General features: G+C 40.8%; 1 protein-coding gene across 7 annotated transcripts in view; it reads left to right on the forward strand.

The window, feature by feature from the left end:
* Positions 1-18,658, forward strand: part of CARMIL1 (capping protein regulator and myosin 1 linker 1) — a 191,893-nt gene extending 173,235 nt beyond the window's left edge. For 4 of the 7 annotated variants that reach the window (XM_068194254.1, XM_068194260.1, XM_068194213.1 and 1 more), the window contains 6 exons: positions 1,784-2,216; positions 7,185-7,263; positions 10,067-10,300; positions 12,922-13,056; positions 14,659-14,805; positions 17,606-18,658. In XM_068194254.1, the coding sequence (XP_068050355.1) occupies positions 1,784-2,216; positions 7,185-7,263; positions 10,067-10,300; positions 12,922-13,056; positions 14,659-14,805; positions 17,606-17,742 (1,165 nt within the window). In that variant the 3' untranslated portion in view covers positions 17,743-18,658. The remainder of the gene's footprint in view (positions 1-1,783; positions 2,217-7,184; positions 7,264-10,066; positions 10,301-12,921; positions 13,057-14,658; positions 14,806-17,605) is intronic. The other 3 variants (XM_068194269.1, XM_068194233.1, XM_068194244.1) reach the window with 1 other exon arrangement.
* Positions 18,659-19,277: the final 619 nt, after the last annotated feature.

Consider the following 19,277-nt stretch of genomic DNA (forward strand, 5'->3'; position numbering starts at 1 on the left):
GTGAGGAGTGCTGTTGGGTACAGCGTTTTCATAGATGACAGTAGATTTATGCTGGTTCTGAAATATGTTAAAGATGTGTTTCACCAATTTGTAGTATTCCAGGTTTAGGCAAAACATTAATCTGAAAGATGTCTCCTTCTTCATATAAGGGTTATAGAGCTGATGCAGTTGCTTTGGAGCTGGCTGTATGTTTTCAGAACCATGCATGTAAATGTTCTTGAATTCATGCATGTTTGTGCACGTGCACACACAGAGTATTCCCGTAACTAAATGAGAAAGCAAGGGTGATTTCCAGGCAACTTGGAATGACCCTTTCTGTGCTGTATGTGACATCCATTAAGGAAAACAGTAAGTGTTGACTGGTAGATAGCTGTGCCAGTAAAAGCAAATGTTCTAAAGTCATTATGAGTTACAGATATCTATAGTGACATGTGAAGCCATGTGTGATATACTACGTATCACAGTATGAACTTATGATAGTTTTGAAAAATGTCCTAAGCAGGTTAAGTTCAGGATGCTCACAGGCTTGCTTTCTCATGTGTTCCCTTGGATGCCTGCCAGCTGCTCATTTCAGATGTCCCTGTGAACTTGCACATCCCTGGCCATGCTCTTTACTGAGGATCTATATTTGGGACCTGGCACCACTGACTCTCTTTCCAGTTTGGATACTTTTATACTTTTATGTGAATGTGTATGTGCTCAGCTTTGCCCTTAAGTGTGAATACTCTGCTCAGAAGATACCTCTAGAAAATCCTAGTGGCAGGTGGGCTCTTTAGGAATTGGTTTTGCTTGTTTGTTCTTTTGGGGTTTTTTTTGGTTGGGTTTTTTTTTTGTTGTTGTTGTTTTGGTTTGTTTTTTTTTTTTTTTTTGAAGATGAGCATCTGCACTATAAAAGTGACCTCTGTATTACTTAAAGAGAGAAAGTAGCTGTGCCAGCTAGTTCCTATTTCAAGCAGGGCCCTTAAGGAACAATATCTCCCAAAAGCTGTGTTAAACATGTGCCTAGATCAGTTCTTCTCCTTTTACTAATAGGCAGGTACAAACCACAGGCAGTGCATTCTGGAAACAGAGCAGAGTGAAATTGATGTTGTGGTGGATTGGCCCTATGCCCATCATCGTTGCTCTATCACTCCCCTCCTACTGGACAGAGGAGAGAAAATATAATGAAAGGCTTGTGGATTGGGATAAGGGCAGGGAGAGATGTCTTGCCAGTTACCATCATGGCCAAAACAGACTCAACCTGAGGGAAAATAAATTTAATATATTAGCAATCAAATCAGACTATGACAATGAGAAGTAAACCAAATCTTAAAAATAGCGCTCCCCACCACTCCCTCTTTCCAGGGCTCAACTTCAGTCCTGATTTTCTCTACCCTCTCCTCCCCAGTGGAGCAGGGGACAGGGAATGGTGGCTGCTATCAGTTCATCATTCATTCTCTGCTGCTCCTTCCTCTTCAGCAGGAGAACTCTGTGCTATCAAAACCTGGCCATGCAAACCCAATATCTATGTGCATAGACAGCTTGGTTAGAGCTGTCTGGTGTTAGAAACAGCTGGATGCCCAGTGCAGATGAAACAACTGCACAAAGCAGCACAGGAATCCTCAAGATATGATCAATGCTAATTGTCCTGTTTTTAATTTAGAGACACCATGTAATGATTTAGCCTAGGGCAATATATGGGTCATAGAAAACATTAGCTTTGCCTGGAAGAAGTCATTCAATACTATTGTAAAAAGGGAGGTGGGGAGTGGAGAAAAATTTGAAATGTCTATGTCTTTTTTAGGAGACCATCAACTAAAAGTTCAGACAGCAGTGAGCACAGTGAAACAGGTGATGAGAAGAAGAAAAGGGACTCGAGGAAGAGTGGTTTCCTTAACTTAATCAAATCAAGAGGCTCTAAATCTGAACGTCCCCAGACTGTGTCAGTGGCTGAGGAGCCGTCCTCACCCAAGGTTGCTGCAAAAAGCCCAGCTTTAGACACAAGCAAGAAGGAGGCAAAGCCTGCAGAGCAGAACGGTGGCACAGAGCGATCTGAGGAATTAAAGACGCCAGACTCGCTGGAGGAGGTGCAGACAGATGATGTGGCAAAAGCTGAGAGAGGTGACAGCAAGGGAAGCCCCCAGGGAGGCCGGAGGTACGGTGTGCAAGTGATGGGCAGTGGACTTCTTGCAGAAATGAAAGCCAAGCAGGAGAAGAGAGCAGCCTCTGCTCAAAAGGTGAAGGCAATTTGATTTCTTCTGAGTTCTTAAAAAAAAGAGCAAAACTGTGTGTCTTCAGGAGAGGTGGTTTGGGACTGCAAGGGTTGGTGGCTGGGGCTTGACACATCAGTCCTGCTTTCCAACAGGGATTTTGGTGTTCCTGCAAGAGGACTGCTCTCTGCTGTGGTGGTTGAACACAAACAGCCTGGCCAAGGCAAGGCTGCACGTGTGGAGCAGGAGCTGCATCCTTGCGCCTGCGCTTTCACTTCCCTCGGGGAGGGAGTGACATCTGCCCTTGCACTTGGTGTCAGACCATCACAAACACAGAAGAGGAACTGTAATTGTTTACGCAGAATAACATGGGGCCAAATAGTAAGCCCAGTTCAGTATCTCCACTCTATATGATGTGTGGTTTGTTCACAGTGCATACTGGAATTGCTTCAGAAAAGGTAAAACTAGGACAGGATTCTTACTGTGTGCCCCTGGCACACCGGTATCTCAGGTATGTGGCAGAGTTAACTACAGTGGTGGCTGGCTGTACTCTTCTCTTTGAAAAAATTATGTAGACAGATGGAGAGGTCTGCTGTATATTAAATTATATATTCCATGCAGAGAAGTAAAACTGGCTACCAGTCACTGTTTACACTATTTGGTATATACTTTTCTTTTTGCACTTTTTGATTTTTATGTCCTTTTGTACCACACCTAATTATTTTTATGCCTTGGTTTATGTATTTCAAATACTAACAATGAAAGAAAACATCCTGTTAAAAAATTATTTCCAATTTCCTGTCCAGATTCCCTTTGCTTTCTGTAATTTTCTCTTCTGTGAAGTGCTGATCCTGGGCAGGAACTCTGCTTCACTCTCCAAATGTACAGAGTAGAATATCCTTGTGTTCCTCCAAAGCATTCTGTGCTGGCCTATTTTGCCTGATGCCCATTTGCCAGTGGTCTTCCCCGTTATTATCCTCTGCTTCCTGCCAGCTGCAATTGGCATATTTCACAAGTACCAAAGAATCAGCCTTTTTTCACTCCTCTCCTTCTCTTCCATGTGCAGGGCACTCAGATGTTCTCCATTTGCCATCACTGTCCCCTGTCATTTAAAAGGTGTTACCTTACAACAGAGCTCATCTAGTGCTTTGTTGTGTTTTCCTTCCTTTGACACGTACAGAGTTGTCTTGCCGTGGCCAAGCAAGGCACCCAACGTCCATTTTCACCCTTCTTCATAGCCTTACAGTGCTTGCCATGATGTGTGAGCTGTCCCTGCAGACACCAGAGTTTTGTCACAAGCAGGTTTGAATTAATGCAGTTGTCTATGGATCATTAAGGGGATCCTCAGTGGAGAAATGATTTTTCTAAAGAATGACCAATTCCTTCCTTTCTCATTGGTATTAAGTAATGCCCATGAATAGTCTCATTGACTTTTAAAGCACCAAGTTTTCAAATAAAATGCCATATGATTTTAAATAAGAGTATTATGCTCTGCCTGTAATTTATAAAATACCAAGCTGTTCCAGATTATATGAATTTTTACAAGTGCATAATTGTGTATGCTTGGTGCTCTTTGGGTTCTTAATGCTTATTATCTACAGTGAGTCAAATCTGGAAGGACATGACTGAGGTAGAATATTAGCATGTGTAATTTTCTTTATAAGTGGGGAAAGTAAAAGTTCTCTTCAATTGGTGAGCATTCATAACATTAATTGGAAACTTTAATTTCATCCTTCAGAAGTAAAAGTTGTTGCCTATTCCAAGGTTTTGGGGTGGTTTTTTTACCACACTTAACTTATTTACTGGTTGGAAAGGTTACTCCTCTTATTTCAGGTTTAAATTACAAGAAAATAATATTATTGATCTTATTTTTGTACAATTTTATATTTATGGAATGGAAAACTATGTCTTTATACATATACATATATAAAAGAGTGACAATAAAACTGAACTGACATAGGAATCTGTACATAGCAGAGTACTGAGTTATCTATCCTTAATGTTGCTCAGAGGAGACAAATTTGAACTGCTGTTCAAAAGCATTTTTCACAAACTTCATCCATCACAATATCAAATAATTTAGGCTTGCACTTTTATTAATGATATTCATGAAGGTGGAAATCATACAGTATCCTGACACCTGAGCTGCAGAAGACAGCATCCTACTGCTACATTATTCAGGATGGTTATGATATCAAGTTCTGTAACATTTTCAAATTTATCAGAATTTCAGCATGATAGAAAATTGTATTTTCCTTTACGGTACAGATGGCTGCTTATATTTTACATGAAAACAAAGCCAGAAGGAATTTACTATTTCATTCATACCCTACCACAGTCTTGTTACAGATAAAAGTGATGAGCAGGTGCAGAGTAGATGGAAAGATGGTAAATGCATTTTTGTTTTCTTTTGCTTAGAATACAACGTGGGAATTGGCATTAATGGTAGAGTCAAGTATTTGGAGATCCGTGTTGCCTCAGGGCACACATAAATAGATCTTTTAGCTCCATCTAGTGTTACACACTGGATTTTTAAATACCTGAGCAAGGCCCGCAAGGAAACCATCATTCATAGCCTGTTTATTCCCTAACAGTGGCACCTAACTCTGCAGTGTTTCCCAGACTTGCACGAATTCCTATTAAAAACACAGCCTGGGCATTATTTACCTACATGATGAATTCACCTGCATTGATCTGACTTTTCAGGGTATATTTTTGCTGCCAGTGTTTAGTGTTGTCTGGGGACCATAAGCTGTTTGTAATGTGTGTACAGTAGGTAGCCAAACATGCTCACATCCTAATTGAATTTTTAAGTACCACATTAATAGGTGCCAGCACTGGCTTTTCTGCTTGTCTTGGTACATGGTTATATTTCCCCAGTTGTCCCATAACTAGAGAGGGAGGAAGGAACTACAGTGAAATTAGTTTCATACAGTCATGCAGCTCTCCTAAGTCATTTACTGTAGTTAAGTGTTATGCATCTTTCTTCAGTATTTGCATAAGGAAATTAGTTTCTCAGTGAAAGTTCAAGAAAATTTACATTTTATGAAAAGATTGTTGTAAAAAAAGGTGTTTTTTCCAAGGTACAGAAGAAAAATCCAGCAAAAGGAGAGTGGTATTCCCTTAAAAAATATATATAGCCAAGACAGTCTTATAGAGAAACTTGTAACTTTAGGAGGTGAACAGGTGAGAATTTAGCCAAAATCTCAATGTCAGTCGAGAAATAGGAACAAAACTGAGTTTCTACCCAGTGGCACAAAGCCCTAATACTTCTTTGGAAGTGACTTTGTTTTATCCGTATGGACACCATAGCTAAATATTCTGGCCCTACAAGTTCCAGCATTTCTAGAGTTCATATGTCCAGAAGACTTCATTGTATCAGGGTAGTTTTACAGCACAGGAAGCTTAATGATTATTCTAATAGCAACCTCCTTAATGCAGTGTGCCATTTTAAGTGTTCACCTGTTCTTAGAGGAGAGGCTGGGAGATAGCATCACCCTGCCAGATCTTATACAGGAATGGCAAACACCCAGCATCTCCATCTCTTTGTTGTATTGAAGAGTGGCTTTGTTTTAGGAGCTGTAAAATTACATAAGCAAAGTGGAGGTATCAATGAATCTGTAAGGCCAGCTACACTGTCTTCTGCATCACTCCCCAAAATCATCTTCTCTTGAAATGCACAGGAAAGGCACATGGCCAGGATGGGTATTTAGAGATCATTTCTTGGTGCTTGTACTTGAAATACTGCTTTCACTCTAAATACATCAATTTTTCTGTAGTAGATATGTACTCCTGCTACTTGTAGCCATTATCTTCCTTCATACGTTTCCTGTTGTCCCATTCTTGACTACATGCTATACTTAGCAGTCTTTCAGATCATAACCCCTAAAGGGCAGTGATCAAGTTTGTACACTGTGTGACACATGGTGGAGATTTCTGAATGCTATGGGAGGGACAGTCAGAGTTGGTGTTGGAGCAGTAGCAGTGACCTGAACACATCAGTGTTATTTATGCGTGGGTATATAGCCAAATGCAGTGCTCGCCAGAACAAATTATTTGCTTTAAGTCATTTGCCACACTGTCTTGAAATAGCAAATAAAGATCAAGTTTGAAGCTGCCTGGCTGCAGAAGTCTATCCCTACTTTTACAGTTTAAAAAAACCCTCACTTTTATCCCTAGTCTTTTCTTTATAAGGCTTTCTCTCTTAGTATATCCTGCATCTACTTCTATGTGCTTTTTTTGAATCCTCTCATTTGTCCTTTTGTCTAAGCTTTGGTAGCAGGTAAGGCAGTAAAAGGAGGCTGGTTCTTTTACAAGTGCTGCATAGCTAAACTTCTACTGATGGAATACACAGATGTCAACCTCACTTAGCTATGACATGACAAAAACCTATTATTGACAATAAAAAACCTTATTAAAAACCTATTATAGACAATTGAAAAAAGGCAAAATATCAGCACATAAACCAGAAGTTCCCTTTCTTTTGAGGGGACTGAGCACCCAGCAGTGCTGTTGATGGGTAGCTTTAAAAACTTCTCAGTAAATAAGGTCTGTTCATTTTTAGGGGAATCCTGTAAATATGTGAGTGCTGCTTACTTCTGTAGTTGCAGTTTTATCTAAAATAAGAAGTTATTTTTCTGTGTAGAAGAGCATAAGATCAATTCAGCAGTCATATTCAAAATCTAGATATTCAGAAAAAGGTTTTCATTTCAAACAAGAAGCTTTTAGATACAGAGCTATGTTAGGGACACATAGGAGGCAATGTGTCACTGCAGCTCTGATAGGCATGTGGCAGTGTTAGGTACAAATCAGGGTAGTTTCCTTCCCACTTAGCTCTCCAAGATCTGAAACAAAGAGAGAGAATGCACCATTTCTTACTGTCACTGATTTCTCAGCTTCATGGCTTACAAATTAGGAGGTTTTTCTTAACAGGACCACCGAGTTGTATTAATTGCAGATGTATTACTAACCTGAGAGCTTTTCTCACTCTTTCAGAAACTTGGGAATGACACAACTCCCAGAGAGTCATTTGACACAACAGTGAGCTCAGAACGACTGGATGGAAGTGGTACAGGTACAGTATAAGTTTCCTGGTATAAACTTCCTGGAAAACGCAAAATGCCCGATGTCCAGAATCTCACTTCCCTCTTTAGATTGAATGTCTGCAATTGGTTAAGCAAAGTAGGAGTTTACACTATGTGAAGAGCATTAGAAACAAGCTCACTTTTTGTGCTATGGATGGCACTTCTTATGAAGTCAGCTCTAGGGCTGAGTTTATGGCTCACTTTTATACTCTTGTTGCCCAGGAGAGAAAGTACTTGGGTCTCCTTTGGAAGAAGGCTGGCTTTTAACAGGATCAGCAAAGCTGAAGCTCAACCCAAGAGCCAGCAGAAATGTCTGTGTACAAAGAAGTGGAAGTGCTCAATATATCTGAGGATGGAAATATGACCAGTTTTCAAGCTTTAGGTTTGCTCATAGTAACTTGAGTAGTGCTGACTTTCAGCTGACAGTAGTGCTGACAGTCTGTCAGCAGTCCTGACTCATAGTCAATGGCAGCTGGCTCTTCCCAGGATTTAACCAGTCTGATCGAAGCCAGGGCTGTCTGCAAAGCTGTGGAGGCCCCTGGACACTGCTCATGTGCACAAAGAAGCTCTCCATTGTGTACAAAATTGTGTTCAGCCTTGCAGTGCTTACAGCACCAATTCCCTCTGCACCTCATCTTTCCATGCCCTTGTCAAGCCACAGTACTGGGCCCTGACATGGCAGTGCCACACTGCAGCCACCCGAGAACAAGGCTGACAGACTGGTTTCCATGTATACTTTGGGGACTGGCCAGTGAAGGTTTCAAAAGGGATTCAGCTCTGGTGGTTTGTATTTACTACATGAAAAGAGTGGTCTGAACTAGGAAATCCAGGTCTGATTTCTCAGCAGCGGTGGTACTCTGCAAGCCTGGCACACAGAATTGCTAAAACGTACAGAAAAAAGGCTGGAAAAACAGGCTGAAATCAAAATCCAAATGTGGCTATCTTGGTTGAGCACTTCAAATGTCAATTTTGAAGTTTTATGTCTTTTTAAAGCTTTTAAAAAGAAGTGTATTCAAAGCATGCCATAATCTATAAATCAGTGCTTTTAAAGCCTGCTTGTCTTTTGAGGAGGACCTTGTGAACTGTATGTGTCCCCTGAAGACAGCATACTGAAGTTAGAGGAGCAAGGATAGTCTGCACTTTGGGCATTAGAGTAGCTGGGGCTGTCTGACCTCAACTTGTCTCTGGTCCTTGTCTCTGTATAGGACACATTTCACCCCCACCACACTGCAATGCGCTAGCCTCTTCCTTTTGCCTCCGGCTGTCAATTGTTTCCTTACCACTCTTGCTTGAGAGCTCCCCAAGGCTTCTTTTCATTGTTGTAGCTACAGTTAGCTTTGGCTTGGGCTAATTTATTTTAAATTACTATGTTCTAATAATGTTAGAAGGCCTGAGGTCAGGAAGAAAAGAAAGAAAGTTAATGGAAAATTGCTGAATATTGTTACAGGAGAACTAAGCTAGTGGATCCAAAGGAGAATAAGTTTTGAGGCTTTTATTCCTTGCTTTGTGTCTGGATGTTGCCTGCTTCTTTTGTATGCACACACGCACAGGTGCAGGTAGTGTCCTGCTGTTTCACTTGCAGCAAGAAAGTATTTCATGTGTGCAGATACAAACTCTCCCTGTCAGGCACTCATGCTCATCTCTATGCACCATACAGCTGTCTGCTTTGCCAGAGTTTAACTCCAGCTGGGCTGGAAAACAGCTACATAGGCTGGAAAAACATACTGGAGACTGACTTGTATAAACTGTATAAACACTCTCACTCCCTTCCTCCCACTGCCATTAAAATGTCTGTGCTCAGCACTTCCATGTTCAGTAGGCTTTCTGAATGGGAATAGCAGCTAGGTAGGTCAAGTCAGCATCTGTGAGCACACACTTGGTTTTGCCAAGTACCAAGGCTACCAGTCTGCATTTCAGTTAGTCTGAGATTCTCTTCTGAGATTAAAGATGTGAAAACTGTTGAAAGTTGCCAGCTAAAAAGCAAGTTCCAAGATTATCATTTAAACTGCTAGATATAAGCCTTCTACCTCCTGAAAGCTGCAGAGTAGGAAAGTAGAGCAGGATTTTTGTTTGTTAGCAACATGGAGTCCTGCAGGCTTTCTACCAGCTTGCACAGCTAGATGGGACTGACTTACTGCTTGTAAGTCACTGGAAATTGATCTCTAAATACTCTGGTCTTTGTCTGGGATAAACAACATGTTGGTAAACTTACTGATGTGTGGAAACTGTAAGCCATGTACAGTGTTATTAGACAAATCAAAATACTATATAAAGAATACTTTGATCTGGGCTGAGTTTCAAAATCTCTTCTAGAGCTTGCTAAAAGCAACAAATAAAAAGATGCAGCCTGCTGGTCACACACTTGGGATTTATTTTCTGGGCCAGGATTTCTCTGTTGATCTTGGAAACCCAACCTTTCGTCTGTAGAGACACAAAACAGTCAAGAGCGGCTTTTTCCACTGATCCGTCACTGTTTTCTCAGCAGGTAGGCTGTGCCATCTGCTCCTAGAAATATGAAGGAGGAATAAAGTCCAGCTAGCCATCATCCCAAATATATTAAAAAGGACAACATGTTATTGCTGTCCTGGGCAATTGAATCACAAATCTTAGCACATGTCAAAATTAGCAGGTTTAGATGCTTTGCTTGCAGTGATTTTGAATAAGACATTGGGGATCCTCTTACACATAACAGTGCATGTGCTAGCTTGTGGTGGTATTTTCCACACCACTATAGCTATGCATGGAGCCTTCTGTGCTGCAGCAGACTTTATGTTATGTGTCTATTTATTTCAGTGCCTAAGCAACAGCAGACCCTTCCAGAGAGTCGGTTTGCATCGAATAAAGGCGACTCCATCTCAGCATCATCAGAAAAAAATTCAAAAGCTGAACCAAAGGCAGAAGCTGGTGCAAAGGCAAGAGGTTCTTCCAATACACCAACTAGTCCAAAGCCCCCACTGCAGTCAACAAAGCCCAGCCTGGCAGGACGACCCACAGTGCCACAGAAACCACGCTCTGCCTCTCGTACTGGTGAGAAGCTTCTCTGCCGTTGTTATCCCCAGCTTGGGGTGCTGTTCGTGTGGGCTATGGTGGAGACACCCGTTGCCACATGCTGAACAGAAGTTAAATGGAAAGGGACAGGTTCTTCATTGCCTTGCTCTTGACTCACATCCTTCTTTTCCACCTCCTTTTGCCCTAATTCAAATAAACTTGTTAAAATGGTTTAATCTGTGATCCTCCAGAGTAAAGTGTGAGAAGCAGTTGTGGCAGTGGCAGAGCTGTTTTGAGTTAGCTTGCTTTCACAGAAGAGGTGAGCATAGAAAGCTTCAGCATTAAAGACCTATTGTAGTAGCACTGACAAAAATAAGTGTGTTTTCTCTAAAAACCTGGCTCTATATACTAAAGTCCTTGGGGTTTTGTGGCAGGCTTCTCTTAGCCCCTCAAACAAGTGCCTGTTTCTTAATGACTTGCACAAACCCACTGTCTCTTACTTTTTCCTTGTTTAGCCTTTGTTTATTTCCTTATTGCTTTTGACTGAAAATAATTGTAACTGTGCTTTTATAACCCTGCAAGACTGCCTCCTGCCCAGGTATTATCTTAAGGTAGTGGAAAATGTTTCAGCAGATCATGTTTCAGCAGATCTCCCATGCTTTTGTCTGTCTGCTGTTTAATAGGCCAGTGTCACAACCTCCTCTTCGCAAAGTACAGCCACTGCAATTGAGAATTAAAAGCCAGTTACAGACTTCCCAAATATCTACAGCAAATATAGCTCATTAACTGCCAGGGAGTGAAAAATATGAGCATGGCCATCTGTAAGAGCTTGAAGCCCTCTTGACTTTTCCCATAATCACTGTTGACCTTAGAATGATGTAATTTCTGATAAGGATGAGAAGTCAAAGGGATGTTACGGCCTCCTCCCTGCCCTTAATGTGAAACCTGAGCCTTCTTTAGTCTCTGCACTCCAGTGGGCAGAATGTTGTTCACATATAAAATCACCTTCAGATTTTAGGTGGATTTACATGTATTTTATTGACAATTTTAGAAACAGTCATCGAAGTGAGGGATGTTGGGTAAGATGCTCATGAAGATGAATGCAACAGGGAAGGCATGGATTATTTAGTGGTGCTTAGTATGTAAAATAGGCAGTCAGGAAGACCTGAGCTGTCTGTTTCTGCCAGCTCCTATTTCCTGCAGAGAGAGCATACTGTGGATTTAACACAAGGGAGTAATTAATACTTACCCATAATTAGCCAGCTCTTTGGTCGATAGTAAAAGAAGCACAGCTCTGTTGCAGTCTAACTTCTGTCCTGGTACTTGTAGTAACCTACTGCCTAAGGATGCCCAGGCAACGTGATGAAAAAAACCAAGCAATCATCCTTTCTGTGTTCTTGCTGTTGTTTCCAGCAGCATGGCCACACAAATAGTAGCAAATTTTTTGCTAAGTAATCTGGGTGCAAATGAACACGGCTCGGATGTTCACAAATTGTCAAAGACGGAAAGTCTTTATCTAGCTGTGTTTGCCAATCACTGTGCTCCTCCTTGTGTTGATATTGAGCTTTCCCAAGCAAGTGGCCTCACAGGCGTATCAAATGCATGGAGAAGGTCCAAGAATTGTTGTATCTGTTCATACCAAATTGTATTTGGGAAGCTCATCACTTTCCTGTGCTGAAAGTGAAACAGTTGACTCTTTGTGGTGTCTCCTTAGCAGAGATAAATTTTGATTGATTTCTAGTATGCCACTGAATTAATTCTTTTTACAAATATGCAATACAGATGATACTCTGACTTCCTTTTGTTCTTCTGTCAATGCTAACCTATCTTCCTAGTTCCTCTGTTATGTACACATGCCACTGTTTACTTCTTGAAAAGGAAACTTAAAAGCAGTTTAAGTAATCCACTGTGGCTGTACTTCCCTACTATCCAAATGAGGCCTGTGTAACGTAAGACTGAAAAGGTCTTCCTTTAAGGACTGTAAAGACAGTAGTCAACTTGCCTTACATAATCCATATCCAGCCTTTTAGAGAAACAAGATATCCAGATGGTTTTAAAATATGGATTTGAGTTTAAGTTTCAGATTTTTTCACAGTCCAGAAGATGGAAGTATTTTTTATTTTAGCAACTCTTTATGGATGCTCTTGTGTTATGCACTGGGAAGTTATTCATGGAAGTACAGAGTTTCGTAATGCTTTTTATGTAATTTGTTTCCCTGGTTCACTTTTAGACCTTATAATTATGAAACAGGACTTCTATTATGCTTCAGAACAATAAAAATATAACTAGAACAAATATTTCCAGAAATCCATCCAAATTTTTTTTTCAGCTGTTCTTTACAAATTTCTACTTATGTCTTGCAGGTTAATTGCATGGTCACATCAAATTTCTATTTGCACTACAATAGCAACACACATGAAAAATGCTGAAAATGAGAACTTCTCTTTGACTGCTAAAAGTCTTTCACCTGGACTCCATGTCTATACAATTTGTTTACATACAATGTAAATTCCTGAATCCTTATTTTTCTGACACAGGTTCTGGCTGTTTCTTGTTTGTCTATTGTGTTGAAGTTTAGTCCATCATAAACAACTGTTTCTGTGAGCTTTAGTGTAGATATAATTTTTCCTTCTCACCCTTTTGTTCGTGGTACTCCACAGAGGATGCTCCAGAGTCTCCTTCCGGCCCCAGTTCCCCAAAAGTTGCCCTGCTCCCACCAGTGCTGAAAAAAGTTCCTTCTGATAAAGAAAAAGATGGTCAGAGCAGCCCCTCAGTCAGATCATTTTCTCAAGAAGGTAGGAGTATTTGTGTAACCTGGTGTCTTCTAGTGAAATTTGATGTGTCAATGTCTCCTGATCTGTTTTGACTTGGAAAGGAAGAGGGTTATGCATTTGAAGGTGCAAAAACCAAGGAAAATTTATCTGGTCACCTATTCAGCACCTATTCAGTCCACCCATCTTCCTTTGATCAAATCAAATAAACAATTAATCCCTGGGTATTAATAATGTAACTAAACGCTTAAGGGATTCATGTGTTGTGTACATTTATGGTTGGTTTGGTCTGAACTAAGATGCTGGTTGATATTGGTCACACAATAATGTGAAATGCAGCTCTGTGGTTCAGCACATTTCCAGGGAAGCAGCTATAACTTTGATCCTTGCAGCCAGCCCACTGCTCTCTTTGTTTTCCTTTCTGTGGGGTCTCTGCATGTGACTGAGTTCACCTCCCCATCCTTGTGCAATGAGTCTCTGTGTGCCAGGGCAAGGCTTGGTACTTGTTATCTTTTATACACAACAGTAGGCTGCTCTCTTCTCTTTGCTGATTTTCATGTGTGCACTGGATTTCTACTTTTGCTGATGCCTTTTCATGCCCGGAGTTGATTCTTAGAAGAGCTCAAGCTTTCTCTGATAGCATAGGGTATGTGGAGAAGTAGTCACAGGAATGTTGCTCATCATGGTGTTAGCTGGCACAAGTGATGATGTTTGAAATCTGGGAGTGAGATGTCTTCCTACCTGGGTCTCTCCTCAAGAAAGACATCTAGGGTGACTCCCGTCATTTAAGCTGTGAAACAAATGGGTGCCCTTTCACACTCTGACAGCAGATTTTCACAGCATAAAATGGGAAAAAACAAGTTAAGGCAGCTACGTAATGCTGGGTTGTGAAGTCTGAGAAGTTGTACTGCCTACAGAGCCCACTGTCATCATTCAGATGATCCAGATTGCCAAAAGCAACAGAAGTCAGGCACTGTGCTTTCTTACTTCTTGCTCCCTTAAACCTCTCCATTCAAACACAGAATTTTCTATTTGGCCCTACATGGCACTGTACATATTTAATCAATACTAGTTTAGACTTGCCAGGTCCTTAAGGAGCTGCTGGGCTTTGCATAAAGTTGTTTGGGAAAGAGTAAAATCTGTTTATTTTATTTTTATTCCTTTTCATGTTTTCTTTTTTATTCATTATTGTCCTACTTCCTCATCTAGCCATTCCTCTGTCCTTGCTTTCTGCCTCTCTTCAGGCTAGCATGTTCAATTTATTTCTGCAACTGGTAAATCACTGCAAATCTGTCCGAGTTAGTAACAAAATTATATCTCCTGTGAAATAAAGCTACAAATTAGATGATACTAGATTGTAAAATTTCTTTATGTTGATGATTTTAACTGTACTTCATGGGACAATCTGAAAATATACCTCTTTGCACTGCACGGCTGTGAGATCGGGCTGCAGTTACCAACACCTCAAGATATCTGGACTGCATTTAAACAAGCAACTGGCGTACTGATTACTGCTCTCTGAATAATTGATTAAATGGGTTGGATGAGTGAAAATTTTCATATTACCTTCTGTATGTGGGCCTACAGAACAGCTAAGGAGTATAAACAAATCCCTTTCCTTGCTAGAACAAACAGGAGATTGTCAAAAAAGAGACGCAGCTCTTGACTGTGCCAAGCCATCTGGCAGCGTGAAAACCACTCCGGGGCAGTATTCTACCAGTGCAGAAGAGGAAGCTAATGTGCTTGGGCAGAGGATGGCACAGCCAACTTCTGGTTAGAAGTTTTCATTTTTCATCAAGGTGGAGCTTGATAACTGGCACTAACAATTGTTAAGAAATGGTAATAACAAAGAAGCTACAGAAGAGTATGGGTTTGTCACTATGAGAAAGGTAAAAATCTCATGGGGTTCTAAACATATTTCTGCCCTCATGAAATTTACATGGCATGAAAAAATTCGCAGATAAAACACGTTTTGTGCATTTTTCCTTTGTGTCAACGCCAGTGACCAGTCCCATCTAGCACATGCAGCCCCTCTGCAGAAGAGCACTCACTGCAATCTGTGACTGCTCAGTGCAGCAACACTGGCATACTGCAGGTAGGCTGGCTGCTGCTTGCTGTGCTTGCACACCTGTCATTTCTAAGATCATGCACTTTAGTGTTTCAAAAAACATTTCAGCTTGAATATTGTTAGTGCCAGTTTCAGTGCATCACTCACAAAACCATTTGAGAACTGGGTAAATTGGATTATTTATTGTTACTTTGATTTTCAGTTGCAAAAGCAAAGAAAAATACCACCTAAAGAACCCAAGCCCAGCACTGTTAGTCGAAGGAGCAGCTTTGACTCACAGTGAGCTTATTCAGTACACTGCAAAAATGTTCATTTCCTTTATGTGCTTTTAAAATATAAAAGCTCCTGTTCTCAAATGGTACATGTTTATATGTTTCTTTACCTCTTAAATGGTTGGTTTAAACAGTTGTTCAAAATTACTTTTCTTTCTAAAGTATTTCAATTGTGTATTTGAGCATCTTATGCAAATTCATTTACCCACAGTTTTTCTGTTTATAAGACATCACATAACCCTTCCTTAGCCCAAAATTTGTCCTTTTTTATTGTAGAATCAAACTTAGTCCATCCAAACTGGGAATCTCCCCACGCTACCATAATAAAATTATTTTAGTTCATTCTGAGATACCTCTCTGACAAAGTAAGTTTTGCAAGCTGAGATCCTGCCATAGACTGCTGCAGGTCACCTGTGTTGTACAGTTCAACATCGAGGCAAGGGTAAGCTCTTCTGGCAGAAGCCTGCTTGCACTATGGGAACTTAAATGCCTGATACATCTTTCAGTCATTTATGAGGCAAACTACTTGCCTATATTTATCAGGCCATAAACTAAAATGGCTGCTGCAGGATGTGTTTTGGGTTTATTTTGAAGAGTTAGTGAAGGCCAGACAAAGGCCAGGTAATTATTAGGAGGTACTGGTATCAAGGATGACTCAAAAAATTTCCAGGCACCTATTTCTTTGAAAAGCAGTGATGTTTTGGAAGGTAGAAATGCCTGAATATTTTTTACAGGATAATCCTCTCCAGTTCTATGAAATGGCTTTAAAAACTTTTCTCAAACTCCCTTCCTGTTTCCCAACTTTAATGCTAGGACAAGAATGCAGTGAGTGTGTAGCTGCTGGCCCTTATTTCCTCACATATTTCAGCTAGCACAAATGAGAAAATAGGTATTTTGGACTCAGGAGAACTATTTGGCTGCCTTGGGATCCCTCTCTGTATTTCCCACATTCCTAGCAGTCTGTAACACAGCCTGCCACACTTGGAAATGGCCGCAGAGATGGTCAGTGGCCGGCTGCTGCTGTGGCTGGAGCTGCATGCTGGGGACAGGGCAGGCTGTCCCTTGTAGTGGTGAGGCTACAGGTGAGTGGTACATGGGGAAGGAGAGGTCGTGCTGCAGGGCCACAGCAGCTCTTGGTGACTTGTCAAGAGACGTATTCACAAAAGTGGTCAGGAACAAGGATCAGTGTGAACCAAAGCCAACCATCCCTACCTGAAATGGTGGAGCAAAGAAGGTCTTGTAATGACAACATTCAATTTTGTGGGAGTGAAGTGAGGTGGCTTGCAGCAAGGTCACATTTAAGAGCCACTGTGTGTTTGAAGTTTCACTTCAAGTGCAAGTATGAGATTTGTAATGCTATCAAGTCCTTGGGTAAGGTCACCCTGGTTGATGTATATAACCATCTTGTTACCATAGCTGTTGTAGGCCACTGATTAGATCAGGAATCTCAACAAGGTTTTACAACCTTCTTTTCCAAATTATTTTGAAACTTTTAGGTTTGGAGAAAGCCCTGGCTTTATGGAGATTTCAGAGTGCTGGGTGAAAAAAAATGTGTACTGTTTGCATTTAGATTGTGGGAAATGAATATGGCCTCCTGCTTTCCCCATTGCCAAGCACAGCAAGGTGCAGAGCCAGGGGTGTCCTTCTAATCAAGGGACAGAGAGGACACTGGGACTTGGCAGTGTAGTGGGGCAGGGAGAAGCAGTTTGGGTAACTTGGATGCTGAGGTGAATGTCTGTCCTGTTCAAAGCTGCTGAGTCAAAAAGGAGAACACAGATGTGTCCTGCAAGGGAGACAGGCCTGCCTGAGATGTGCATCACTGGTCTGAGGGGTGCACAGCAGGCACATCAGCCTGAGCAGTCAGGAGTGCTCTCTCTGAGATCCATCCCAGCTGGAAAAAAGAATGCTGTTCTGGTTTGGAAGTGGTGTAGATGAAAATAAAATCTCCAGGCCATTTCTAACTGTAATGTTTATCCATGTCACAGTGAAATACTAGGTGTCATGTTTCAAGTTGCTTGCCAAACAACAGTGGAATAAAGCTTGCTCAAACTCTCTCTTCTCACCTTTTTCTGGCGTGAAAAAATTAAAGGACCTATGCTACTCCTACTAGTGCAAATTAATTCAGTGGTATCAGGAGCAGCTCCCATGTGTATTAATGACCTTTTTATTGTTATTTTTTCTTCTTCCTTTCTCTTCTGCAATCATTAGTAAGTCCTGTTTCTGTTTTATGCAGCTGCAAAAAGAAGTCCTGGGCAGCAGTCTCATGAGTTCCAGGAACTGAAGCAGAGGTCCTTAAGTAAAGACGGCCATCAGGGAAGCAAGTCCAGTGACTCTGGCGAAGAAGCAGATAAAGATTTTATTTTTATTTAGCAATCAGTACAAGTGCTTTGTAGCGCAAGAGCTTTTTATAACAATCGGGGTTCAGCAATCAACAGTCCCTTTAGTCAGCTGCTCTTTCACCACGGGTACATTTCCATGCAGAAAACTTGATCTTCCAATCATGATTTACAGTACACCTGGCATTGATTCGGCCCTTAATTTCTGGTCTGTACAGTGCAAGGCACTCTTTTCCATGCCTTTGCCTAAAGCCAGCTATTCTTTCATGTATTCTACTTGAATTTCTCTGAAGCAGCTACAAAGAGTGCCCTGCATTAGGGCATTTAGAAAGCAAAGCAAATTAACTGGACACTGTCTTACACTAATACACTGTACAGCAGGTAATGTGTTGTACTGCTGAATGTAAATGTGTCATATCTGCACGTGACTTACCTATAAATATATTCTTGCGGTATGCAATTGCACATTGTAATTATATTAAAAGAGCACACTAATAAAATAATTTGTATAGATTATATATATTAAATGCTTGGGTATGGTTTTTACATTCTCCCATAGGGACCTTCTTTCTTCCTGTTCTCCTACTGTACATAAAGCTCCAACGCTTACATGTGTGTACCGTCAGAAAGCACAACAGAGAAGGATTTGGATTACGTATAACCATGGTATGCTTCCACATTCGTATATTAATGTACATAGTTGATTGGAATGAGGGCAATTGAAATTTTATTAATATTGGTGTTTTCTGGAGGCCTTCCTTGGTTCTGTCTGCATATTAGCTTCCTTTCAATGTGTCATTCTATGAGAAACATAGTTCAACATCTGTAAAAATGTTTCAGCTTTTGAGGGAGGGGATGCAAATTTCACGGCTACCCACTTACATTACAGGTTGAAGGGATTTTATTCATATGTATATTTGTAACAATAAAAAATGATTTTACAACTGAAATACTAGTCTTTGTTTTTACAGCACTGTTTGTGGTCTGATGGTCTCTGATCTTTGAATGCTGGCATTGGATCACATAGGCAAAGTGTGTTAAGACAAAACCTGTATAATTTTTCTGCTTCAAGTAAAGTGCCTGTTCCAGCTGAAAGAGACACATACACATCATAAAACTGCTGAAGGAAGATCTCTTTACTATTCTTCTCCCTTAGAATCTTCAGCAAAGTAGCCTTTGTGTGAGCCAGAAACACCTGCTATCTAAATTCTCAATTTTGGTCCAATAGGACAGAATAAAATTTGTTTGGTAACTCTCTCCTAAGAGAAATTTCTGTAGCCCTTTTGTGGCTTCTTGACTGGACAAAAGTGCTCAGATACCTGCCTGTCTGATGACCTTCTGTCTGATCCCTGTGCACATGTCTGCTATTGCCACTTTTCCTGTTGCTCTATAAAGGGTTGCTAAGTCAAAACAAAGCACATTAGAAGCACTTGGTAGATGTTTACATCTCAAAAGTAGGCTACAGGGTGGTGGGAAAGAGGTCCTGAAGGCTGGGGGTTCCTTCCTGAGGTTTGCCTTGACTTGAAAGTATGCATTTATCTAAAATTATTAAGAAAATATCTTCATATA

The sequence above is a fragment of the Anomalospiza imberbis genome, chromosome 1 (assembly GCF_031753505.1).
Source record: "Anomalospiza imberbis isolate Cuckoo-Finch-1a 21T00152 chromosome 1, ASM3175350v1, whole genome shotgun sequence".
NCBI lineage: Eukaryota > Metazoa > Chordata > Aves > Passeriformes > Viduidae > Anomalospiza > Anomalospiza imberbis.